This window comes from Clarias gariepinus, chromosome 28, assembly GCF_024256425.1.
Source record: "Clarias gariepinus isolate MV-2021 ecotype Netherlands chromosome 28, CGAR_prim_01v2, whole genome shotgun sequence".
NCBI lineage: Eukaryota > Metazoa > Chordata > Actinopteri > Siluriformes > Clariidae > Clarias > Clarias gariepinus.
The window spans coordinates 11,782,501-11,810,473 of NC_071127.1; the positions used below are offsets into that span (position 1 = coordinate 11,782,501).

Genomic DNA, 27,973 nt, shown 5'->3' on the forward strand with positions numbered 1-27,973 from the left:
TAACATCAATCAACTCTGTCTTATAAGCCATGATTCCCGTCTCTGTGTGCATGGAGTTTGCATGTTCTCCCCGTGCTTGAAAGGGTTTCCTCCGGGTACTTAGATTTCCTCCCACAGTCCAAAGATATGCAGGTTCGGCTAATTAGCATTCCCAAAAATTGCCTGTAGTGTGTGAATGAGTGTGTGAGTGCGTGTATGTGTGTGCCCTGTGATGGATTGGCACCCTGCCTCGTGCCCTGAGTCTCCTGGGATAGGCTTCAGGCCCCCGCGACCCTGAATACAGGATAAAGCGGTATAGAAGATGAGTGAGTGAGTGAGTGAAAACTCTATCTTATAGATTTAAAGGTCAGATCTGACTAATTTAACACAATACAATACATACAAAATGTATTGTGTGTGTGTGTGTGTATATATATATATATATATACTATATATATATATATATATACTATATATATATACATATATATATATATACACTGTGGGTTATATAATTCTATTAGCACTGTAGTCTATGATATTGTAATAGCTTCAACTCATCTCAAAAAATAAATCAATAATATTTTTTCTATCTGAGCTTCCAGGCAGGAAGGTTATATAGCTAGTATATCTTACTTCAAATCTCTTTCATTTCTTTTTTTTTTTTTTTTTTTTTACAGGGTGAAAAGGGGCCTCCTGGGCCTCCTGGACCTGCTGTAAGTACTTTTATAAAAGACATGTCCCTGAGACTCATACAGAAACCTCCTTTTTACAGGCTCTTTGTGTTGGAATATTGATGTTACTTTACTTCTAGAGGTTGAATGTCCTTAATCTAACCTTTTCAGACTGTAGGCTATTTCTGCATGTGATAAATTTAATTTGTCCCTGTAATTCACTTTCCAGGGTCAGAAGGGAGAATCAGGCCAGCCGGGCCCAGACGGTTCTCCTGGGGATGATGGGATTGATGTGAGTTCAACCGTGACTTAGGGAATGCCAGATTAGACGTCATATGCCATTTTCATCATTTCTTTCTTTCTTTTTAAACAAAGGAAACAGCACTGGATTAAGGTTTAAGATGTGATCAGAGTTATGAGGTTGAGGAGACATACCTGGTGTAAGGAAATTTAAAATACACTATATGGACAAAAATATTTGGCCAAACTCGTTAATTATTGAATTCAGGTGTTTTTATCAACCGGGCTCCTTATCCACAGTGAAGGGCCATCCTAATTTAACCGTCTGGGGTGGCAACAGTTTGGTGAAGGCCCTTTTCTATCCCAACATAACGTTAGCCTCAGTGCACAAAGCAAGGACTATAAAGACATTGTTTGATGAGTCCGGTGTGGAAGAACTTGACTGGCCCTAACACAGAGCCCTGACCTCAACCCCATCGAGCACCTTTGGGATGAACTGAAACAGAGATTGTGAGCCAGGCCTTCTCATCCTACATCATAAATGTTCTACAGAATGAATGGACATAGAAAAACTCCAAAATCCTGTGGACGGCCTTTCAAGAAGAGTGAAAGCTGTTATAGCTGCAAAAAGGGGAATAACTCCATATTGAAGTATACGTATATAGAAACAATGTAATTTCAGGTTTGGCCAAATACGTTGGTCCATATAATGTAGTACGATACTGGCTTATGGTTATTACTACATACTGTATATTTATATAGTCATGTTTAAATCCATAGTTATATTTATGGCCAAATAATAGCTGCACAGTGGCTGTAATGTTAACATTGTGTGGGTTTTAGTTCTAATACACTTTATGCAGACTCTTTAACAAATAATAAAACTGAGCGAAACATTTGATCTTTTTTCAATGATAGTACATCATGCAGAGTTTTGGCATAAATTCAAAGTGCAAGTCGATGAAGCTCAGATGATCTTTCCGACCTCAGCTTTCGCAGTCACACGCTCAGAGTCACAGGGCTTTGCTCAGATAATCCACCCTGGAATGTCAGAATGTTAGTCCTCAACTCTAAACAAACTGTCAAAATGTGTCAGTTACAAAGTCTTTTTTAAACAACTATTTAAGCTGTAAACTGGCTTTAAAATTCTGACTTATAACATGACTGGAAAGATAATTCCTTGAGAGATGCTTATTGGAAATGTTTTCTCTTTAGGGTTTAACTGGAGGAAAGGGTGAACGAGGTCCCATTGGAAAGCCTGGACCAAAGGTTGGTAAGATTCCATGCAGATTTCATAAAGCAGACATAAGCTATGGTAAATGTCATTTAATCTGGATTTTAGTTTGCTGAAATTCACTCTTTTAAACGTTAAATTACAAAAAGCAGAAATCCATAATCCATGCATGTTGTCCTTAAAGACAGCAGTTGATAAAAAAAGGCTTTTGGGTTACTTTCAGTTCTTATGGCTAGTCGCAAATACGTGTGTTAATGTTTTATGTATTTTTTTTTTTTAAGCGAAAATATTACTAATAGGTATACTTTAATGGTGACCAATAGATCTCAAAGTTTTTGCACTCAGAAACTTTTAAGTCTGAAATAAATTTACTAGATTTCATCAGCAGAATGTATTTATATAGATTTTTTTTTTTTAAATATGGATATAGTGTATATGGAGTTTTAAAACTCTATATACACAATACATTTTTAGCTAGTGATAAAATCTATACTGCATTTATCGTATAACGTTATTCAAAACATATTAGCTCTAAGTTGACATTATTTGTTTATGATTCATTCATTTATTTATTTATTTATTTATTTTTGAGTTTTTCAGTTCATACTTGCATAATGATTTCCACCACTTTTTTCGTTTCCACAGGGTCTACCAGGGCCTACTGGTCCAACAGGACCACCTGTAAGTATAATATTAATAAAATATAAATTTAAATACACCAATCAGACACTTAAACCACAGCCAGGCAAATGGAATAACATTGATTATCAATTATATACCAGTAAACTGATGAGAGGATTATCATCAGTCTATACCTGTGGGACTCAAAAGCCAGCCTGTCTGGCCCTATCCCACAGAAAAGCCAATGCAGCATAAATTGCTAAGTAGAAAGGTACAAGGTACCAGAAGACAGTGCATTTCAGCCTGCCATGTATAGTTGATCAGGCAAAGAGTTCAATGCTATTGATCTGGCCTCCAAATTCCCCAGATCTCAATCTGATTAAGCATCTATTCAATGTGCCAAGTCCGATCCACAGAGTCCCCGCCCCACATCTCACAGCAAGGGGCTAGAGCTGTTCTGGTGGAACACGGGGAACCTACACAATATCCGGTTTACTATTTTGCATTTCAATATTATGCATGATTGGTGTATAGTGCTAAAACATTATACATTCTTTTACAATACATTTGCATGATAACAGATGTGACAAACTTTGATTCTTTTGGGCTGTAAATTGTCACATTTTTACTACTATCTACACTAGTTCATTCTGCAAAGCATCACACTTTTTTCCTTGTTTTTATATTATTAAAAGGATAAGGAGTTTGTAGGCTGGCAAATGCTTAATAAACTGTCAGGTAATTTATGCAGGTAGGGGCAATATTATCACATACAGTACAGATCTATATACAGTAAATAGACTATAAAATCAGCATGCTTATCATAAAACTGTTATTGTCAATTAAACTTAATCTACCATTAGATATTTGTTTAATAAAATCTTGCTTTAAATCAAAACTGTATTTTTCTTGATTTTCTGCTTTTATAATTGAGCTACTAAGCTAACCAAAAGGTCTAAATCTAAAGTCTCAGGTTTAAATTTAACTAAAAATCTCATGCTCGGCTCACTGAACTTATGATGTGTCTCTGAAGAGACTGAATCTAGACCTTTGTTCTTTTTTTAAATATTTCCAAAAAAAAAAAAAAAATTGTTTTGTCTTTTGACACAAGGTCAATACCGTGATATGATATTTTTACAATACATTTTATATGCTTCTTTATGTGTTTTTCTGAAGGGACCTGGGCTTCCTGGCCTTCCGGTATGTACTTATTACTATAAAACATTAGGGTAATCTTCAATGGATAAGATGCTTGGCCACAATGCTGGAATCACTTGTTGTTGTTGTTCTTCTTCTTCTTCTTCTTCTTCTTCTTATTATTATTATTATTATTGTTGTTATTATTATTTAATAGATACATAATCTATAGCCTACAATAACAACAAAACCAAAATCCATTTGCAGCTTCTACTTTAGTACTGTATAGCTGGACAATAATTAAAGAGTCTTTCATTAGTGCACTTTAACTGCTCCCTGGTGTTTGAACTCAGTAATAGAGTTTTTAAAAACCTAATTACAAAGCTAAAAACGGCCCAGAACCCACATACCTCTCAGCTCTAATCATACCAAGCACTGCACCATGATTAAGGAACATTGAGACGTACATCTAGACTCCTTTCTGTTCTGAACTTCCTCTAGATATCCGTACAGCTAAACCCCCCCCCCCCCCCCCCCGTTATTAACCTGATTACCCAGTGTACGGATCTATTCAATGACGGAAACTTTTTAAAGTTGCTCTGGATAAGGGTGTCTGCCAGACTCTTAAATGTAAATGTAAATTAATGTGGCAATTACTAATCATCTGTGTAGAAGAATCTTTTTAACCGACATGTTTGTTCATTCTTCGGTCTTCAGGGACCAGCAGGTCCGATAGGGCTTCCTGGGGAAATTGGACTTACTGGACCCAAGGTTGGTCTACTCATGTACCTCACACACAACTAATGTCATCACTAATGAGTATAACAACATCTTCATTGCATGTAAAGTAAAAACAAACATAACATGGAAGGTGTTGGGCCACCATAAACCTCCTGGACAACTTTATTGATCCTTTCCACTAATTCTACTTAATTGGACTGACCGAACTGAATGAAGACTATGTTTCCAAGAGAGATTTCCTCGGATGGTGTTAAGATGATGGTAGTTTTCCGTGCTCTCTATTACACATCTGTCCAAAAATTCCCATACTCCCATACATATCACTTTCACACCCAGTCAGTGAACCCTTATCCCCTACAAATGAACAAAGTCATCTTGGAAGGAACCGTTAGAATGTTTTATAATAAGATTGAAGATCTTAAATAAGACCAAGGTTGTATCGATTCACACTCTTTCCCAACCACATCACCTTTTCAACCAGTTCTAAAGACTTTTTTTTTTGCACCGAATTCTTAAATGCCTTTGTAATGAGCAGTTTATCCACTGCAACTCTACTATAATATCCCACTCCAAACATATGTCGATGGACTTTTGTGTTGACAGTTTGATCACATCCTGCATTGATATTTTCAGTCATCCGATGAGTTGGAGTTGCTTTAAAACCCAATTTACTGGTGCCTTTTCCATAAATCATGCCTTATTCACTGTTCTTATCGAAGCACAGCCAGTTGAGAAGAATTTGCGACTGAAACTTTTGCATCTGTGTTTTAATATTGGATCCTCTTGTCATCTTTATCCAAACTAAAGGTCAACTGGGCTCCAGCATGATACTGCATGTGAATTGTATTAGGATGTGCTGCTTTCAGGATCACCTTTGTCACATTTCTACAAACATTACTTCTTCTTTTTTTTTTCTTTTAATTTGTCAACCATCCAAAGATACATCTTGGGCAGTATAAAAGTATAACATCATAAAAAATGTGTCCAGTTTTAATGGTTCGTGATAAACAGTGTATGTATTGTGAAATATTGAACAGAAAAAGGAAGGTTAGAAAGGTTAAGGAAGTTAGTTAAATCTGTCGATGGACATGTATTTCAACCAGGTTATTTCCTATTGACATTTGTATTTTCCCATTTCCAGGGAGATATGGGACTTCCTGGACCACCAGGTTTGCCAGGACCTCCAGGAAAACCTGTAAGTCATGATTTTGCTATTGTTAATAATTTATTATTATGTATTAAAATGTTTTGAAGCAGGTTTAGCTAAGCTGTCTGAAGTGTACGGTATGTCAGAAATGAAATATTACAGAATGTGCTGCCATAGACTTAACAAACTTAACCAACAAGGTGCAGAAGGGATTTACTGTAAAGTTGATTATTTTCCAAAAACAGCACATCTGAATGTGTTTTAGGTTTCTTTAAAAGACTTACCAATGACTGCAATTTTAAACTTACTAACAAATGGATTGAAAATTATACTCAATGTTTTAAATATTTTTTTTAAGTTTATTCCTGTTATCTCTTACAATAAAGCAGAACAGCCAATTGGTGTCTGGTAAACAGCCATTCCATTACCATCATTTCTAACAATTGTACTAATACTGAAAAGTTCCCATTAAAAACCACTGAAAGTGGTGACACCTTACATTAAACAAACTCCTGACATAAAGCTTCACCATATTGATTATGCATTTTACTCATACTTTACTCAGGGGCCACCTGGGAAGTTCTTGGGTTTAGAAGAAGGCAGTGCTGATTTTCAGGTAAGATTACTATTATTACTATTATAATGTGTATTTGCATATAATTTATAATTGTCTGCTGAGTGTTTTTTTATATTATTACAAATAAAGTTATGTCAATATACAGTAAGGTAAGAATAATGGTTTGGACAATGCATCTTACAGAAAAAAAATGTGTTTGTCACTTGTAGATATTACACTGATATTTCCGTGGCTGTATCACAAAAGATTTATTTTGCACAATGATAGTTAGAACAAGTGGCAAGGAATGTCAGGCCAGGAATATCTGGCTAATGCAGTCCAAAAGGTCAAAGATAAATATAGACAGGATGACAGAAAAGGGCTCATTAATGCACATAAATACAATGGCACAGACGCCACAGGAGGTTTGAGATTGTGACTGAGTAAAATAACTATCTGGCTGTTATCTCATAGCAGATACTCCTGTTTTGGAGTCGTTTTGTGGATGGGAGCATTGTGGGATATATTAAAGTAGAGCTAGTACATGCTTTATTATTATTATTATTATTATTATTATTATTATTATCATTAATTTAATTTCTGTGCAGATTCTTAGTCATCCAGACCGTTATATGTCAGCATGTCAGTTGTCTTCTTTCTTGTTAGCTCTTGGTAGCACTACTCGTCTTCACTTTGTTGGAAAGTTCTTCCTTTTTGAGTCCTCCAAGGATCCTTCCCTGTCTGAAAAGGCCTGTTACATGAACAATGGAGAAGGTGAGAGTAGGAGGGAGAGTCATTAGAGAGTGAAGAAGTTGAGCTGGTAAAAAGAAACAGCAATAGAGAGAGATTAGGGAGAGACGTTAAGGTGTAACGACCAGAGAGAGTAAGGCAAGTGTGGCTTTCTTGGTGGACCTGTGAAAAGGCCTTGATCTTCCTGGGAATGGATGAAAAGGCAGCATAAAAAACCTAGGAGACAGGCTGAGACAGGCTGAGCCTTAGACCTCAATCTCTGGCAGTTTTACACTTATTAGATATTACTCCACTGCAAAGTTCTGAAAGAGGAACAAACAGCTTTAAAAAGTTACTAAATTATAGTTTGAGAAAATGTTAATAAGTTTTTGTCTCTGGCACTTGCCAACACAATAGTTTTTAATATGTAGTACTTGCTTGAATTAATAAAAGAAACATTACTTTCAACTCACCATGGAAAATGCATGTTCTAATCCAGGACTCAGTTGAGCACATTTGCAGAAAGGGTGAGAGACATACTTTCCGAACTGTAACGCATTTGAATGAAAGTGCTATCTGCCCTCTTCCACATACATCAGCTCACAGATGCCCATGATTTGCCACTGTTACTTATAGAATGCGTCACCAGAAAGAGCCGGCAATCTCATCGATTTTTTTATGATAAGCAAGACCCCAGTTTAAAACTCTTGATCAAACAATAATGAAATGAAAACAGTTTTGATTGTATCTTAAACATTTGGATATAAGAGTACATGAGAGTGATTAATAAAATAACTTTCCTGAGCTTTCTTGCTGCACTTCTTTTAACGATTTCAGACATTATGAATTAAATGGCTTCCCAATTAAACAAAAATTCTTAATCCCTTCTAATATCTATGCTCATTAGCACACGCATAAATTGATGTAATTTATACGATAGATAGATAGATAGATAGATAGATAGATAGATAGATAGATAGATCGATAGATAGATAGATAGATAGATAGATAGATAGATAGATAGATAGATGCCGAAGGAAATTCCAGAATGTTTGAGAATTAATTGTAAACTGTCCTTTTTTTTCTTTTTTTTCTTCTTTTCATGTAGTGCCCTACTAACTGTCCTCCTGGACCTAAAGGTCCTCAAGGTCTGCAGGGCATGAAGGTAAATGAGCTTGTTAAACATTTTAAAGTCTACAGTATATTATGACAATATAGATGATGAGGCTTTATTACAGTAGTTCACTGATTTTTTTTTCCTTGCAGGGTCACAAAGGTCGTGTCGGTATACTGGGGGCACCAGGAGACATTGGAAAGCCGGTATGGATTTTTAAATAGTCTTTAAAAAATCATTATATGCTTTTTACAAGCAGAATAGTAGGAATGTGAGTGTTTAAACAAGAATTAGAAAAAAAATAAACTTGGTAGGTTGCAAGATTTTAAAATGAGTTAAACATGAATATACGGTATATACAGTATGTGTTTGCATGTACTAGGCAAAAATACCTTCCAAATTGCTATAGGGCACAAATAATAAATGATTTGGTTGAATGGTAAGGGACCTAATATTACAAGGTTAGTTTCTTAAATTTAAGAAGGCCAGAGGGACAAAAAAACTCAAAAAAGATATCATAAATACACGTCTAAATACCTGTATTTTAAAAATCATAAATACACTTGTAACAGTATGGAATTAGTACAAAAATCACATTGGGTTAGTAACCAATGTATCAAAATCAGTAGTAAATGCAAAATGTCAAAAAAAAAAAAAAAAAAAAAAAAAGGTGATTGGACTACGATCCGAAAGGTCCCAGGTTCAAACTCCACCACCAAGCTGCGACTTATGGGCCCTTGAGCAAGGCCCTCGACCTCTCGAATGTATAATGAGATTAGAAAAAAAAAAAGTTGCTTTGGATAAGGGCGTCTGCCAAATGCTGTAAATATAAATGCTTGGATTATGTTGTTGAATAGCTACTTTACATTCCACAGCAACATGAGCATAAGCCTAATAAATTCAGTTTGTAGTCACATATCTGTTGTTAAAATGTCTGCGATGCTCCTGCACCTCAGTCAGTCTGAATGGGATCATTATATCCATTTTCTCCCATGTCCACTTTTTCGAGTGTAACTTTACTTCTGGTTCACTTTCACATGAAGGAAAATGTCAAAATGTCAACATTCCACCGTGCGAATGGTGCTTCACATTTATACATGTGACAATATTAAATGACTAACAACCTATTTAATGTAATATAATGCCTTTTATAAATGTCATGTGTGCAGGTTTTGTCATGCAGAATGTTTTGCTAAATTCATGTTATCGGTAATTACGTTTCTTCTGACAGACTCCGAGGGTTGATTGAATTGGCAGTCAAGCAGGAAGAGACAAACAGTGTAATCATTGCTTGATGATGCAATGAAAGTGAAAAACAAATCTCAGCCGTTTCTCTTCTGAACAGAGATATGTGTTGACAGATGCACCCAAACGGAATTTAAAAGTATTTTCTCGATATGCAAGGTTGCCAGGTCGTGGCAAAAATATCCATCTCAGCTACATTGGAGGAAGAAAAATGATTTCTTTTTTTAAACTTTGTTAGATGATTTTCAATGTCTCCAAGACACCATTTGTTATCACATTGTACAGCAATATCTTTTACTTCTAGGTCAAAAATGTTGCTGTATATACTTTTTTGCACAGAAACAAGTTATTCCAACTGAGACTACATGGAACAAACTGGTGCTAAAATGAGATTGATAATTCGGTTAAGTTTAACACTAGAAGCGCCGCGCCAGTGTCACCCACTAAAAGCGCGGTTCAGCGGTCATTTGACCGCCTATTGTTTTGAATGGGAAGCTGCTGCTGACACACAATGATCGCTAGATGGCGCTTTCACCCAAAGCAAATAGTTTAGCTCCAAGATCAACTTGCACTTGGACAATGCGCCATTCATTCCCGCGTTGATAATAAGCGGTATCTTTTTTTCATATTCAACTGAGAAAACCTACTACAGAGTCTCTAAGGGGACAAAGGAAAAGGGGGAAAACAAGTCAGAGGGAAAAAACAAGTCATGTTTGGAATTATAACCCAAAGTTTTTGACTTTTTTCTGCCGTTTTTTCTCCTCCTTTGTCCATCTAGGGGCTTCGTACTATAACAAAAAGGAAAGCTCTACTTAATTTTATATCGTATGGAGAAAATGTTATTAGTTTGTTCATTCTATTTGAAGCTTCTGAACGTCTCGGAGCAGCGATTTAGTTCTGAACTCGCTTCCGTGAAATTATCGCTAAAACAATATTAGATTTGAATAAATCAGATATACTACAGCAGATAATAAACTATGCTATGTCATAACCGAAGCAAACACAACGAATATGTCTCGTTTCGTTCAGTGTTGCTAGGCAACGGACCACGCGCCTAATCGGTTCACTTGGCCGCGGTGTATTATAAACCTGCGGAGTGTTTCACTGCTTATGTTCATGTAATAAAAGCGAGGGAAATGTGGAGGTGATGTGTGGACACTGAATGAGAACTAAATCAAAGATTTCGGTAACTACACTGAGTGTAACATCTGCATAGTGACACTAAAAAGCTGAACACCTTCACTTTCCCGTTTACCTCTGAGAAAAAAAAGCTGTATGTTGTTTGTTTATATGTTTATAAAAGTACATGAAGTAGGCGCGCGCGCGCACACACACACACACACACACCTCCCCTGAGCCCTCGGTCAACATCTAATGACCGTCGATATGCAAATGAGTCAAGACGTAGCCTAACGTGGTGTCGTGTCGGATTTCAGCGGTCAAAGAAAGTGGAAAGACTTTGAAGCCGTTGCAGCGTTTTTTTTTTTCAGTTTGCACAGCGATGAGTCCACGTTGTTTCACTGGTTATGACATAGTGACACTAAACAGCTAAACAACTTCACTTTTCTGTTTACCTCTGAGAAAAAAAGCTGTATTTAGTTTGTTTATATTGAGGGTAACACCTTCCAACCACCTCTCATAGTCTATTGTTAGTTTTAATGATTTGGCTGAAACTAATTATCACTACATAAGTACCCCAACACCACTGATCATGAGTTTCAGCTGAAACTAATTCTATACATGCAACAGAAAATGTAGATGCAGATTCCAAATGTATAAAGATACATGCTATATATATATATATATATATTTGTGTGTATTCGATGCATGCTATATATATATATGTGTGTGTAATCGAGGCTGGCTCTATTCAGGGGCAATAGGGGCAGCGCCCCATCAACTAAATGTCTGCACATGTTAATATATTCCTAAAATTAATATATTACAAGTTGATAAACTGATCTGCGGTAGCAGAGAAATCCGCTGAAAAAGGGACACTAAACAATACGGTATTAGATGTCCCTCATGTCTCTGTCCCTCTGCTGTGCGTATTCGTTCACAGGCTGCAGCGCGCGCGCTCACACACACACACACACACACACACCTCCCCTGAAGTAGTTGCGGCGTTTTTCAGTTAAAACAAGCACAGCGATGAGTATAAGAATAAAATAAGGTAACAGTTTGATCTGTGTAGTTAGTGCCCTTGTATAGAATAAATGAATGAATAACACATTCCAACCACCTTTCAAGAGAGTGCCATAGTTTTGCAAAAATACTTGCAAAACATCAGCATACATTCGAGGGAACTTCTGAGGTGGTCAGTGATTGATGGCACGGTCGTTCGGAGGGGGTTGTGATCACACCTACAGTTCTTTTGTTCTAAGCTGTCGGTCAAATATCTCTCCACTTGAAATGGAAGCACAAAATTGAGGGGCAACATGCAAGGGATTTCAGCATCTCGACGCACAGTAGAAGCTGTTTGTAAAGAAGACACTCTTTGTTTTTTTATTTTGTAATCTTTCTCGTGTTTACCTTGTACTGTACAATGTATATTCATTTTATTAATGAATTGCTGTGAATAAACTACATATGCAGTTGATTTACCAGAAATGACTTTTTAGTTTTTGTGTGCTAAACTAAACTTCAGGGTCAAGTAATAGCGATTTTATTTGAAAAGTATATTATATATATATATATATATATATATATATATATATATATATATAGGGAAAGATTAAGAAACACGCTGAAGCGGAATATATATATATATATATATATATATATATATATATAGCATGTATCTTTATACATTTGGAATCTGCATCTACATTTTCTGTTGCATGTATAGAATTAGTTTCAGCTGAAACTCATGATCAGTGGTGTTGGGGTACTTATGTAGTGATAATTAGTTTCAGCCAAATCATTAAAACTAACAATAGACTATGAGAGGTGGTTGGAAGGTGTTACTCTGAATATAAACAAACTAAATACAGCTTTTTTTTCTCAGAGGTAAACAGAAAAGTGAAGTTGTTCAGCTGTTTAGTGTCACTATGTCATAACCAGTGAAACAACGTGGACTCATCGCTGTGCTTGTTGTAACTGAAAAAAAAAACGCTGCAACGGCTTCAAAGTCATTCCACTTTCTTTGACCGCTAAAATCCGACACGACACCACGTTAGGCTACGTCTTGACTCATTTGCATACCGACGGTCATTAGATGTTGACCGAGGGCTCAGGGGAGGTGTGTGTGTGTGTGTGTCTGTGCGCGCGCGCCTACTTCGTGTACTTTTATAAACATTCTACATATAAACAAACAACATACAGCTTTTTTTCTTTCTCAGAGGTAAACGGGAATGTGAAGGTGTTCAGCTGTTTAGTGTCACTATGCAGATGTCACACTCAGTGTAGTTACCGAAATCTTTGATTTAGTTCTCATTCAGTGTCCACACATCACCTCCACATTTCCCTCGCTTTTATGCATAAGCAGTGAAACATCCCGCAGGTTTATAATACACCGCGGCAAAGTGAACCACGTTCCCGCCGATTAGGCGCATGGTCCGTTGCCTAGCAACACTGAACGAAACGAGGCATAATCGTGGTGTTTGCTTCGGTTATGACATAGCATAGTTTATTATCTGCTGTGGTAGATCTGATTTATTTACATTCAATAATGAGGCTTTATATCCTCAGGAGGGGTCATTACATATGTAATATGTAAAACAATATTGTTTAATTATATTAGATAATTTCACGGAAGCTTCTAACAGAACGAACAAACTAATTAATTTTCTCAAAACCTTATAAAATTAAGTAAAGCAAAATTCCCTAAATGTCCTTATAAAATATCGCTGATTATCAACGCCAAAACGAATGGCGAATTGTCGATATTTTACGGAAGCATGAACTGCATATATGGAATGAAACCTGTGATAGTTACACATACGCACTGAATGACGCATAGATAGTATGCGCGATTCCTTGCGCCATCTGCTGAGAGAAATGAGAATCGCAGGTTGGAAAAGACGGGAAACGTCAATGCCGCCGCGCAGCTGTCAGCGATTTCACGTAAATAAGAGCAAAATAGCTTTATACTGGCTTTTACTGGTGCGATTTTAAAAATTTAAGCATACAGGGTGATTAAGCTCACAGAACTAGGAAAAGTCATGAAAGGAGGGTCCTGGAAATTGATCGAGTGTGAAGTATTATTATTTTTTTACCCCCTTGCGGTCAAATGACCGCTGCTCGGCGCTTCTAGTGTTAATGTTAGGCTGTCTGTTGGATTTATTGCAAGATAGGGATGTACAGTAGCAGAATCAATTACATTAGACACCTTGCTGTTAATGATACATATTTAAAATAAATGAGAAAAAAAAATTACATCACCATGTAAGCAAATTCTAAGAGTTCCTACGTAGCTAATATATGGATTGCATTGCAAACATACAAACAAATTGCTAAGCAGTACACCCACTCATTCATCCAGTGGATTAGGCGTAATGAAGCCCTCAGAGGCACACCAGCAGCATTAATCTGTTTGGTGTGTGAGCAGTCAAGACTGGCTCAGTGGAAAAGGCATGGGAGGATGTCAGGTACTACAGGAGGGAAGAAGAGCTACACCGTATTAATCGTATTTAATGAGCACCCCACAGACAGCAGGACCGCCTCAAGGGACTTGCAGGTTTTACTTTTATAGTTCATCGCATAGTGGTGTCTGAGACCTGCCTAGAAATTAAAATATCCAGCCTTAGATGTTCACCTTGCTTTGTTTTGTGCGTTGTCTAACCAGAATGAGATTAGCAAATTGTTTTTGCAGTCACAGCAAAGTAACGACTAATAAGGAAATCAATAGAGATTACAATCATTGGAGTCAGATTTGCTGGAGCATTGTAGTGCAATTTTAAATTAAATGTAAAACAAGCTTATTCTTCTTCTTCCGAGTGAAGAATGAGCAGTCTTTTTATAATCAAGCAGTGATCATCTTTTTCATTTCATGCCAGAAACATTTTGTTCGCCGGTTGCTTTACTAACAAGCACGAATGTTAAATATACAAGAAGAGATTCATTTTCTGACTCTGCCTTTCTGTTTCATAGGGCACAAAGGGAGATGTTGGGATCTCTGGTGAGCAAGGAATACCAGGCCCTCCAGTAATGCATTCATTTATGTTCTATTGTCATATGATAATGTTCAACTTTTACATTGCTTTTGCAGTATAGAGGCATTGTGCTAGCATTTCTGTCTTTATATTGCAGGGTCCACAGGGGCTCAGAGGCTATCCAGGAATGATTGGGCGCAAAGGAGAGACAGTAAGTCATATAACACCCACAACTGCTGCTAAAAGTAATGAAAAAAAAAAAACTGAATGCCTGATACACTGGAAAGAAGACTGAGCAACATGCACACTGCTATCCAAGTCGTTACAGAAAAAGCACATACTTTATATTGAATTTTTTTAATTAATCTGAAATAAATAATAAAACTGTGTTAAAACAATGTGTGAAAATAAATTACTTGTAAAAAAAAAATTACATCCTAAAACAAATGACCCATGTCGTATGTAAAAATAAACCCAAAAGTCTTATAAAGAAAAAAAATATATATATACATGGAATAAAAATGACCAATAAATTATAATGTAAAAAATGAACCCACATGACCCACATAGGAAAATGTACATACAGTAAACTGACTAATAATATAGGAAAAATACATGTGAACAATAAGACTGTTTCTAAATAGGAAAGTGTTTTTCTTTTTTATTATTATTTATTAATAATTACTGTCCAAAATTCAAAGTGCAAAAGTCTTGAGCCAACCTGTATTTCTTATTTTTAAATTCATCTAAATTATATAGCTTAAATTAAAGAAACAAACAAATGTTTTACTGTGACAGGCTGCCTGAAGATACAGTTTAAAACCTACTAGTTTATGTACCAACCTCAGCAGCAGCATCGTTTCCCCTCTCGTCTGTTCCAATCACTCAGCATTCAGCATCACCAGTATACTAATCACCGTCCTGATCAACTGTCATCATCTGCACCCGTTTCTCACTGGTTCATGCCTTAAGTTATATGTTTTTTTTATGTTTGAATGATTCATAGGTCACTTGGTGGCTTAACAAAAAATATATATTCTTCTGAAACTGATCAAACAAGGAACTTGATCTGATCTAGATGGGAAAACATACTCCATATGTGTTTTAATAAAAATTAGCGAATATTCTTAGAAAACTAAATGTAAACAATAAAACCACATGACCTACAGTTTAAGTGAAAAATGAACATGTGTGTAAAAAGCACATGAATTAAAGCACAGTGTATTAATGTATTACATTCTACTTCTACATATAAATAATACAGTACGCCAGTATTTCAGTAGTAGTATGTCTAATGATATTGCTTTTAAAAATGCACACATTAATACACAATTCAAGTTGAATAGTAAACCATGGTGGAGCATAATCCCAAGCTTTTCCAAATCACTTTATTCATAATGTCACTTTATTCATAATGTCTCTTAGGGCCCTCAAGGCTACAAAGGTATTGCTGGACCCATTGGACTTCCTGGAATCCCTGTAAGTTTATAAATGCTGGTATACTCGATTTAGTCTCGATTTTCAATTACAGAAATCAAGTAAAACATTAAAAAAATCTCTTTCTTGTCTTATATAGGGTAAAGAGGGACCACGAGGTCCTCCTGGAGATATTGGAGACAAAGGTGATATGGTGAGTACTGTTAATTAGGATTCTAGTAACCCTAGATTTTCTTTTTTCATTTGAATTAACAGTGTGTTTTGTATAGGGTGACCAAGGCATCAGGGGACTACAGGGAGGAGTGGGAAAGAAGGGAGAGAATGTGAGTAAAATCAAATATTTCTTAAATAATAATAATAATAATAATAACAATAATAATAACAATAATAATAATAACAATAATAATAATAATAATTATTATTATTATTATTATTATTATTATTATTATTATTATTATGCATTATACTTATAATTATAATGCATTATTTTATGCATTCCTTTAACAACATTTGTCTTTATGATTCAGGGTCTCCCAGGGATCGATGGCAAAGATGGTACCCCCGGCATCCCAGGAATTAAAGTATGGTCAACAATAATGCCACGTGTTCCTAAGATCAAATCAGATCTAAATGTCAAGCTGAATAATTTTCAAATACATGTTTGATTTGTTGCTTAGGGTGCTGCCGGCCAGAATGGAAGACCTGGTCCACCTGGACATCAGGGGACAGCAGTGAGTACCTAGTCTAAAGACTGGTCTAAAGGCTGGTTTAATCCTTAGCAAGACTTTTTAGGCTTTGCTACTGTACAGTACTTTGCTACTTTCACGTAACACAGATGTGTCCACTGAGGCGGTTTAGTGGAAGGATGACCATGTCAATGACTTGTTTACATTTTATTGTTTAAGATCACATTGATTCCACTTACTGTAAGAAATATTGAGAACTATGTCTAAAACCCTGAAACCGGCAGTGGTCACTGAGTCTCGTCACAGTGTCTTCTGGCATACAACTGAAGTCCATATGATACACGTGCCCTAGGACATATTTTCACTCTTCTCACGTAGTCACCAAGTCACTCTGCGTTGTGTTTCCCTCCCCCACTTACAGCAATAACAACAGCGGAAAAGGAGGAAATAATTAACCAAAAGTGAAGGCATAGTTTCTGTACACTGATCCAGATTGACCCCTGTTGCCTGATTACTTTCGAATTTATACCACCTTGAAATTGCTTTCTCTCTCTCTCTCTGCAAACAATTCATCATCATCAAATGTGACTCTTATTCCTGGTGACTGGGATTAATGGAGCATGCTGGGTATTATCCACACCATCACTGAGCTGAGCACCCAGCGTAATGGAGGAGCCGTCTCGAGAAACCCAAGTTATCACTGTCTCTCGGGCGATTGCGTCTCATCTGAGTGATCATCAGAGTGCCACAGGTCTTACTTCTCTGACCTTTTTTCATTTTTTTTTTGTCTTAGGGTTTGCCTGGAGGACCTGGCACTAAAGGTGGCGTGGGTGCAAAGGTGAGAGGCTACTATGCCATTTAATTCTCAGTAGGTGTAGTAATTTAGCCGCACAAAGGCACCTTTACATACCTGTTAAGAAAAAGTCAAAAACTCGATTTTGTTTTATTTTAACTGTAGGGTGAGCCTGGACCTAGGGGTTTGGTAGGAATGGCTGGTGCTCCAGGTCCTCAGGTATGAATTCTTGTTTGTCATTGAGTCATTTTCTATTTATAGTTCTCAGTTATTATTTCTAATGTATTATCTACTGACTTGACTGTTTATTTATACAGGGGGAGCCAGGGCCACCAGGAGAAGCCGGTATGGCTGGAGTTCCTGGACCAAAGGTGCCATCAGTTTTTCTAACTTGCTTTCTTGATAGTCTAACATTTTATTAATTATAGTTATTTGTTTGTTTGTTGAATATCAATTTAATACATTATTTTAACTTATTGACTGTCTGCTCTTCTCCTCCAGGGTGACAGGGGTGAGAGAGGACCTGTTGGGCTTCAGGGAATCGTTGGCAAGGCTGTAAGATTTTGTTATTGTTTACATTAATAATGCATTTAAAAAAACGCATAATTATCATGTCATATTTTTATCCCGTTGTATATAAAAAAAAATGTTAAACCTCAGTATTTCTTATTCACATATCCTGAAATTTAATTTATGAAACCTTCTAACCCCTGTTCGATGACTGACTGTTTGTAGGGAAATAAAGGAGAAAGGGGGCCAATGGGTATACCTGGGCCTCAGGGGATTCCTGGAACCAAAGGAGATAAAGTGAGTGACCAGACCATGCTCGTCTTCACATCCTGACAGAAAGAGTTTCCGCATAAAAACCCATTTTTAGACCTTGCAGTTAGATGTTCCATCCATGCAGTGGTGCTATTACCCCATCTATACACAAAGCGATGCTCTGCCTTTTTCACCAGAAGATATTTTCCCAGCTTCTGGATAATTTATGTCCTGGTTTGTCAAATAATTCGTTTCCTCAAAGATGAAATATCTGCCTATGGACACTTTAATGTTTGTTGTCCTTTTATCCGTAATATACTGGCCATTTAATGCAAGCTATTGGGCATCGCCATTGATAATTTAGAGTGGTATCCGGTTAAACAAAGACATTGTGTACAATAAAAAGCTTCTCCCTGAGCCATTACAGCTTGTGATGAATGTCCAATCTGCTCTAACTTCTTTCTTCAGGGATTCCAAGGCAAAGTCGGACCAAAGGGAGACTTTGTGAGTCAATGCTCAAATAAATAGATGACCATGTTTATGCAGCATAATGGAAATCCTACATCATAAAATACAACATAGAGTGAGTGCATGAGAATTGATCGATATTTGTTGTCATACAGGGTGACCCAGGTGTAGAGGGATTGCCTGGAGAGAAGGGAGAAAAGGTACAAACATAATATATCTGACAAATTGGGAACAAAGGAATATTTCTATATTATAAAGGAATATACCATTGAGTGTCCTTGTCTTAACAGGGACTCTCTGGTGAACCTGGGCCTAAAGGACAGGTAAGTAGAATGCAATCTGAAAATACTGTATTCATAATGTTATAACTTCCTCTGCATGAAATAACTATTTCAATAATAATAATAATAATAATAATAATAATAATAATAATTATTATAATAATTATAATTTATTATTATTATTTTTATTATGTGGAAATCACAGGGTGACAGGGACCAAAGGCCAGCTTGTTTGGTCCAATCCCACAGAAAAGCCAATGCAGCATAAACCACGTAAAAAAGTCAATGCTGGCCAGGATAGAAAGGCACCAGAACACCTAGTGCACCACAGCCCAACATGCATTGGGCCCAACTGGCCATAAGCCCAAGATTGCTGATCAGTGGGATGCACCAGTCAAACAAATTCTATTTAAAGAGGTCCCATCTGGCAACACCGAAGCGTCCGCTACCCATGTCCTGGTGCCAGACAACCACTGGTTACCATGTAACCATTATAACGTTGATGGTTTTAATGTTATGGCTGGTTTGTGTATTGGGAATATCACATGTTCATCTTAGAGTTGCATCATCCAAAATTCATTTTAGAAATACTAAAGAGAAACTTGTTTTTTTTGTGATATTGACTAGTTACTTTGAAAGTTACTCCAATTATTGTTTGAATGTTACCTCTTATTATAATTAACCCTTCCATTTTAAGCAAATCATTAGGGTGTCCCTAATAGCCACATGCCACACTTTATTTCATTAAAAGAAAAAAAACCCAATGATGATTCTTTTAACCTTTTTTTTTTTTTTTTTTTAAATGCTAAATGCAGCTTTTGCCAAACAAAGACTGTAGCCTGGAATTGAAAAGGTGCTAAAAGTCTACAGGGTTAAATGTCAACATTGGGTTGAAATTCTATGAGAAGTTTCATATAAAATGGCAGCACAAATAAATAAATTCAAAGAACACGTGCTTTAAGATAAAAGAGTAACATCAGGACAGGTTGTACTTAGTTTATGTTATTTTAGAAAATTAGAGGATAAGCAGTAGCACAGGAGTGTGGAGGCAAATTAATTAGTTAAAAGAAAATAAAACAGCAAGATGTTTTTTTTATTAATAATATATATATATTTTTTTAAACCTAGCAGGACTTAAAACATGCTATTATAGAAAAGTAACAATACTGTGTGATTCCACTGGTACCACCCCGAAGTTGATACACAAACGCTGTAAGACAAGCTACTTCATGTTATGTATGCTTGTTACATCTGGAAGTTAATAAGGGAAAAAAAACAATCTCATTATGTTACAGACTTTTACAAAGCAGTGAAAGTAGAGTCCCATTCCATAAAATCTCTTTTACACTCCTTGTCAAATAATCAAGCCTCTTTACGTAAATTTATTGCTATTATTAGCCGTAGACCATGTAGATTATCTGCCATAGTATTTGCTTTGACATAGTCACTACAATAGAAACAAGCAAATAAAAATCTTATCTGAATTACTGCTGGAAAAACTGTTAGTGTTGGCATTGTGGGTAATGAAACCATGGATTCTAACCAGTTTCATTCCATAATTGAATGGTGTCATGATAAAAAAAAAAATGGGAATAACATTTAAAATATAAAGTGCAGAGACAGAAATAAGAATAATCCAGAAAGTTTCATTACTGTCCATTTCTACTCTTCTTTATCCTGCTTTTCACTGACAGCAAGGAGTCAGGGGTGATCAGGGCTACAATGGTCCTACAGGTGATCCTGGAAAACCTGGAGACCAGGGTCCACCCGGTCTACCTGGACCTCGAGGCCTCCATGGAGTAAGAGGTGCACCAGGCATGCCAGGAATACAGGGATCGTCTGTGAGTATCGGCCGCTTATTAATGTAATTTGTATAAATGTAAGTGATGTAATCAGTGTAATTTGGTTTTGCAAAACTTGGTGAAATCAGAAATCAATACAACCGCTTATTTTGGGGAAAAAAACGTTTATTGAAAAAAAAAAACAGCATACAGTGGATAGTACTGTACTGGTCAGTATTGTTTAAGTCGATTTTGGTGTTAGATATTAAGTATTTTGTGTATAAGGAGTGTATAATTAATTATTTGGGTGTATAAGGGATGTATTTAAGTTTGTGCTTGCTGCAATCGGAAAAACACCGAAAAATAACATTTAATTTAAACATGGAATTATTTTTCCATTTCTTGCTTTGGTTGTCTGCTTGCAAATTGCATATTGACTAAGCAGCCAGTTTAACAAACACAACAGTAAATAAACAGCCATAAGCCTTAAAGATTATGAAGAGTGCTTTTCCGAAAATTCTGTACAGTTCTCACTAGTTTAATACCCAAACAAGTCGACTAATAATATGCATAATCAATTCAGAACAAATGTCACAATTCAAAATGTCTGTCACATGGTGCTCAACTACATTCCAAGTTTTGAAATGACCCAACAAAATACAATGGTTAATAAGAAATTTAATCAACTGGTTAAATGAGTCAGTGATTATTTGTAATAAATAATGTAAATTTCTCCCTTTTCTTATTGGGGTAACCAGATACACATTCGAAATAAACAAACTATATACCATGCATCACAAAAACATTAATTTTCTTTCATAATTTAATTAACAAACGGAAACTCTTATGTGTCCTAGATTCATTATGTCTAAAATAAAACATTTTAAACCTTAAATATTTCAATGATTGCAGTTTACAGCTCATGAAAGTCAAATCATTATGTTTCATAATGAGATTAAGTTAATTATAATTCCTATAGTATAAATACCATGTCTCTCTGAGTCTAGTTAAGTACATGCAGGCGGAAGAGTGCTAACTTAACAGTTGCCCAGAAGATGATCACTGATACCATCTACAAGGGAAAGCTGCAGTAAGTGCTGTATCGAAACATATTCATGAAAAGTTGACTGGAAGGTGGAAGTATGGTAGGAAATTTTTCACAAGAAAAAGGAATGACTGCAGTCTTAAGAAATTAGTCAAGACAAGCCAATCCATGACCTTGGGAGAACTTCACAAGGAGTGGAATGAGGCTGGAGTCAGTGTGTCAAGAGCCATCATGCAGGGACGTCTTCAGGTAACTTTTGCATTCCTAGTTTCAAACAAGATCAGTAGCATCTTACATTAGTTCGAGGTTAAAAAAAGAACTGGACTTTTATGCAGTGGTCCAGAGTCCTCTCTTCAGATTTTCAGATAAATGATGCATTTCATTTGGAAATCAAGGCCCTAGAGGGTGGAGGAAGAGTGGAGAGGCAAAGAATCCAAGTTGCCTTGAAGTTCAGTTTGAAGTTTCCATAGTTGGTGATGAAGGGTGGGTGCCATGTCATCTACTGGTGTTGGTCCACTGTGTTTCATCAATTCTAAAGTCAACTCAACCATCTACCAGGAGGTTTTAAAGAACTTCATGCTCCTGTTTTCTGACAAGCTTTATGGAAATGCTGATTTGCTTTTTCCAGCAGGACCCACAATGCCACAACTATCACTAACTGGTTTGCTGACTGTGATATTACTGTGCTTGATTGGCCAGCCAACAAGTCAAATAGGAGAAACAACGAACCCAACAATAAAGACGAGCTGAAGGCTGATATCAAAGCAACCTGGTCAACAATGCTTAAACTCTGCCATAGGCAGCTCGCCTCTGTTTATTCATGCTAAAGGAGTAATTCATGCTAAAATATTGGGTGTGTGAATTAACATACCTTTTCAGACTTTCTATATGGTAAATCATTTTTTTTTTTAAAGTCTGGAAATATTCCACTTTACATGTATTGAAAAAATGAGTTTCACAGTTTAAATTTAATTTGAACTAAAAAATTTACTTTCTTACTATATTCTAATTATTCAAGATACACTGTATAGTAGAAAAGGGCAGATCTGAGCATATGATGGGTTTCCCCAGGCCAGCACACACACACACACACACGCACATATATAGGGTCACACCAGTGATGTATCTGAAATTCATTAGATTTTTTTAGTTTTAAATGATATATTTAATAGTCAGTGTGTATGAAATATAGAACAGTTCTTGGCAGGGAGCTCAGACTTTTGAAATCAATGCTATGATGTTAATATATTCAGTGAAAATTGACAGTTAAGAGAGCATTCCTGCAGTATCTCTTCTCCTAATCTGCATATGTCACTCTCCTGCTTCCTTCATCTCTTGCTCTCTCTCTCTCTCTCTCTTAGGGTCGTGATGCCTCAGATCAGCACATCATCGAGGTGGTCCTGAAGATGCTGCAGGGTGAGTATGATTATTTCAGAAAATGTGAGATTATCCTGCACTGCACATAACATCAGCTGCGATCACGGACGGATAAAAGAGAGCAGCTGGAATGTATGCTGCTAAGTCCATGCTTTGTATCCATAGAAATGAACTAATGTGGAACTCATCACTCCTGAGAGACATCTTGGCTGCCAAACAGCACAAATAGTGCAGACTGCAGCTATTTTTTTTCCTCTTTATTTTGAATCGACTTTTTTTTTGTGCTCCCTCCATCCCTTCGTCTCAGTTTACACAGGGTTTTGTAAGCTTGTCCTATTTTGCTTGAGATGACCACGGCTGACTCATGATAACTCCTGTTAGCCCTTATCATTTCCACATAATCCTGCCTTTGGCTTTAAATCACGCTCACACACACAAACACACACACACAAACACGCGCACACACACATATACACACAATTTGAACAAAAACAGCTTGTGAAATGGGAAGATGGCATCTTTCTTGCAGCGAGGATGATTAGATTTGGTCAGAGAGACCTCTTGGCAGAGTGTGTATGACGACATACCTGGTCAACTTAATTTTATCTTAGCACTTATGCATTGGCCAAGACAAACCACTTGATTTTTTTTTCATTTATATACACAACAAGAACAATCATCAACAATATTAACATCTCAGTCAGATAAATTGAATATCATTGATTATATTAATTATATATCAGTAAACAGAATCAGGGACACCCAATGCACTACCTTTTTTTTTTTTCTAAAAAATTTGTAGCCATTGGTACTAATGGGTATTAGGTTAAGTTAAGTTAAGCCTTCATTTGTCACATGTACATTACAGCACAGAGAAATTCCTTTTTGCATATTCCAGCGTGACTAGGGTCAGAGCCATGATACAGCGCCCCTGGAGCAGATAGGGTTAAGGGCCTTTCGTTAAGGGCCTTTCTCAAGGGCCCAATGGTAGCAACCTGGTAGGGCTCAAATGTGGGATCAGTAACTCAGTGCCTTAGCCCTCTGAGCCACTGCTCAGGTCCATAAATGTTGCATTGAAATTATTTGGCATTTGACCTCTGTACATCACCACATTGAATTTGAAATGAAACACTCAAGTTGAGTGAACTCTAGTCTTTCAGCTTTGATTCAAGTTTCAATTCAGTCTGATAAAAAATTGTGACGGTAAGGTAATTACATCCATTTTCATGCACAAACACCCATTTGGGTGGGGCTCATAAATAATGGAACAAGCGAATATAATTATAAACATAATCCCTGGCTTTGATACTTGGATGAAATTCCCTTCACAGTCAGCGAGTCTGGAACCCATGAACATGACCAAGTGTTGATGAGTTTCCTCCATGGAAATGCTTTGCCCCGTCATCACTGCAGCTGCATTCAGTTGCAAATTTCTGAGTGCCTTTCTGCCTTCAGTCTTGTCTTCGCTACGTGAAAAGCATGCCTTGTTGAGTTTAGAGTAGGTGACTGACTTTGCACATCCCATTTCTTTCCCTTGGATAGCTTTCTCTGTATGTTCTGGGTCATTATCCATCTGCAATAGGAAGTGATGTCCTATCAGTTTTGCAGCATTTGGCACCCTGCTACTTTTATCAGGAATCAGTTCTTCATTAAACACCGCTGACCTGCTTCCATTGACAGCCCAACACACTTATGCCATAACATTCTCCTCACCATGTTTGACAGGAAAAGTGCCTGTAATTCCTGAATGGTTAATGCCACACTTGACACACTTGAAGTCATGACTCTTCCCTCTCATCCTGAGTGTTTCTTTTTTATTTCAATTCAGTGCGGTGGTGTATAGAGGCTAAACGCCAAACCACTCGTCTTTGTTCCATAATTTATGGACTCAACTGTAAAAAACCTGGACAATAATGAATGGTAATTTGACCTTGAGCATTCAGGAAGGCTTGGGTCGTTTTCTCTTAAGACGGATGCTTTGTTAAGCCTCATATGAAAAAGATTAACTGTACTTCCTGTATAGTCTAATAAGTTTGGAGCTGCTTGCAGGGAATCTTGTACACACAATACCCATGCACAACATTTCAATTATTTTTTTTTATATAACATTGTGCATGTGGACGTTTCTCTCCAATTTAGACCACATGTTAAAATCAGGCCTTGGACGTATGTTCATCTATCTGTTACAGTTTAGCGTGGTTAAAAATCTTTAAAAGAGTTTTACTTGACATATCAGAATGGTAAATAGATAAGTATCTCTAATTTATGGTATTAAACCCACCATCAACCCATAATAGTTTACTCAATAATACAAATAGTGATGACCACTCTACTGTATACTCTCTTATTTCCATCAGAAAGGTTATCTGCTTTAGCAGTGAGTGCAAAGAGGGGAGCACTAGGAGGAGCTGGAGTCATGGGGCCACCAGGACCTCCAGGACCTCCCGGAGCTCCAGGTCCTCAGGGAGCCCATGGCCTTACTGGTGCTCGAGGCATCCCTGGTATGATTGGAGCTGCAGGCCAAATCGGCAACACTGGCCTTAAAGGTAAAGTTTTGTTTTTTCCCTTAAATTCTGTACTGCTGTACTTATTTCTGTTCACATGATGTTCTGTTCATATGAGTGTTGTATTTTGCTCATATTCCTTATTGACGTTTCTGTACTTATATCTTACAGGAAAGAGAGGTGCAAAGGGAGAGAGAGGAGACCCTGGTCGCCCTCACCCAGGTCCCCCAGGGCCACCTGGCCTTCCAGGTAATAAGGGAACCATTTACTTTGTATATGCATTTCTTATACCTTGTATATTTACTGTATTTTACTCTTTTTTATGAACAGAGAAGTTTTCAAGAACAAAACAAAGTGATGCAGAAGTTTCGTTTTACATTGTTTTCAATTTTTTTTTTTATATTAAAATTGTTAAGGAGGGTGGCAGGGTGGCCAAAAAGGCAAGGTAACATAAAGCATAACCTGGCAATGCACAGCACAACAACCAGAAAATAGCCCAAACCACATAAACAAACAAAAGGCTTGTTAATGTCTAGTTAAATACAAGGCAAGGAAACCTAACAAGAGTGGAAGTCCAGGCTTTCTATAGGAAGTGTGCTAATTGGGAACATGTGGTGGTAGTTAACAGTTTGGTGATGATGGGGGTGGTGATGTGTGTGTTTGGGGGTGGGGGGTGGTTTGAGCACATCATGTGACATGACATGTGGGTCATTATTTGAGCAATATGGAAAAAGGATTTTTTTTAGACTTCCACTCATTGTCTATACCACTTTATCGTGTATACAGGGTTGCTGGGGGGCTTGAAGCCTATCCCAGGAGGCTTAGGGCACAGTGTATATTAACTGAATAAGGGTACCTTATTCGGGATAAAGTGTTCACAGAAAGATTTACAAAAACTCCCTTAGTAAAAGTCTGACTCCACAAAGGTTTTTCTTGGAGCATAGATGTAGCCATGCACACGTTCACACATTTACATGTTCATGACCGAATGAGTGAATGTGCTACTCTCTCTTAGGTCCTCCTGGTCTGGATGGAGTTGCAAAAGATGGCAAACCAGGAGAAAGAGGCCCGCAGGGTACAGCCGGTCAACCAGGCCATCCCGGAAAAGCGGGTCCTCCTGGCCTACCTGGCTTCTGTGAAATGGCAGCATGCCTGGCGGCGTCAGCTTACACTTCCCCACGACTCCAGGAAGCTGGCACAGTCAAGGGACCATCCACTTAAAGCCTTCAAACATCAGAAATATTAAAAAGAGACCCACAGCCCTTTCTTTCATGGGACATCATCATCATGATGCAACGGTCCTGAGTGACTGAATTTGCGGTTTAGTTTGACAATTTTGTGTGTGTGTGTGTGTGTGTGAGTGGGGAAGGGTGGTGATTAGGGTTCATCAAAAACTGTAATCTAGGCTCGGCGCCGTCTCACCATGAGTGCAATGAGATATGAAAATGTCATCATTAGGACATCATGATGACAATGAGGTCCTCGGGAAGCCTTAACTCAGAGACTGAAATCTAATCCCTGGTGCTGTTTCATCTTTTGTAGTGGTCACTACATATGTTCTTAATTATAAGAATCTATGAAGCTTATGTGATATAATGAAACAAGACATGGCCGGAATTTCACAGCAAGGTTTACCCGTGTTAATATTGATAATAATAAAAAATTAACAATAATACAAAGTCCCAGAAGAATAGTGTTTAATTTTTGTAACTTATTGCTAAATACCTCGCGGAAACGTCTTTAAGCTTATAGTTGCTGTGTACATTACGCACCTGTCTATTAGCTTTTAAATAAACAACCTATTCTAACCTATTCCCTTTGCCCATCCAATAATACTGTAAATTCTTTGTAAATGATGCAAGTGTGCTAATTGTGTAGCAGTATGAATCAAATCGGTACAATATGGACAGGAACCTAAAGTTTATATAGTCAACCTTCAGAAGAACTGATTATTCACAGTAACACCCTATTTATTTGGTTCATCTGTAAAGACTTTGTTTTCATGGTTCATACCAATCAATAAAGAGGAACCTTTTGTAAGACTGAATGTTCTTCTGCATCTTGTGAAATTTCAAAATCAGAAAGAACCAAAAGGGCACGACCGCAACTACTTTTTTAAAAAAAAACCTTTTTTCTTTTCATCACCCCCCCCCCCCCCCCCCCCCATACGATCTTTCTTTACATATTCTTCCTGGAGAAAATAAACAAAATGCATCCATTTAGACGTGCAGCCTTATTTCATGGTGGAAAATACCCAGCTTTAATCCCATTAAAGTGCACGACCCTTAGGGGGTTATGATGAGCCTTGCTGCATGTGGACAAGATAAGT

The 27,973-nt window shown here is 37.1% G+C and overlaps 1 protein-coding gene across 1 annotated transcript in view; it reads left to right on the top strand.

The window, feature by feature from the left end:
* Positions 1–27,684, top strand: part of col9a2 (procollagen, type IX, alpha 2) — a 31,420-nt gene extending 3,736 nt beyond the window's left edge. Inside the window, exons 3-32 of the mRNA XM_053490049.1 lie at positions 660–695; positions 883–945; positions 2,109–2,162; positions 2,773–2,808; positions 3,925–3,948; positions 4,603–4,656; positions 5,768–5,821; positions 6,339–6,389; positions 8,167–8,223; positions 8,325–8,378; positions 14,509–14,562; positions 14,668–14,721; positions 15,936–15,989; positions 16,087–16,140; positions 16,217–16,270; positions 16,475–16,528; positions 16,625–16,678; positions 17,427–17,471; positions 17,592–17,645; positions 17,744–17,797; positions 17,928–17,981; positions 18,162–18,233; positions 18,657–18,692; positions 18,812–18,856; positions 18,947–18,979; positions 20,632–20,778; positions 23,125–23,179; positions 25,498–25,686; positions 25,816–25,893; positions 26,660–27,684. Coding sequence (XP_053346024.1) covers positions 660–695; positions 883–945; positions 2,109–2,162; positions 2,773–2,808; positions 3,925–3,948; positions 4,603–4,656; positions 5,768–5,821; positions 6,339–6,389; positions 8,167–8,223; positions 8,325–8,378; positions 14,509–14,562; positions 14,668–14,721; positions 15,936–15,989; positions 16,087–16,140; positions 16,217–16,270; positions 16,475–16,528; positions 16,625–16,678; positions 17,427–17,471; positions 17,592–17,645; positions 17,744–17,797; positions 17,928–17,981; positions 18,162–18,233; positions 18,657–18,692; positions 18,812–18,856; positions 18,947–18,979; positions 20,632–20,778; positions 23,125–23,179; positions 25,498–25,686; positions 25,816–25,893; positions 26,660–26,865 — 1,929 coding nt within the window. The 3' untranslated portion in view covers positions 26,866–27,684. The remainder of the gene's footprint in view (positions 1–659; positions 696–882; positions 946–2,108; positions 2,163–2,772; positions 2,809–3,924; positions 3,949–4,602; positions 4,657–5,767; positions 5,822–6,338; positions 6,390–8,166; positions 8,224–8,324; positions 8,379–14,508; positions 14,563–14,667; positions 14,722–15,935; positions 15,990–16,086; positions 16,141–16,216; positions 16,271–16,474; positions 16,529–16,624; positions 16,679–17,426; positions 17,472–17,591; positions 17,646–17,743; positions 17,798–17,927; positions 17,982–18,161; positions 18,234–18,656; positions 18,693–18,811; positions 18,857–18,946; positions 18,980–20,631; positions 20,779–23,124; positions 23,180–25,497; positions 25,687–25,815; positions 25,894–26,659) is intronic.
* The last annotated feature ends 289 nt before the right edge of the window (positions 27,685–27,973 follow it).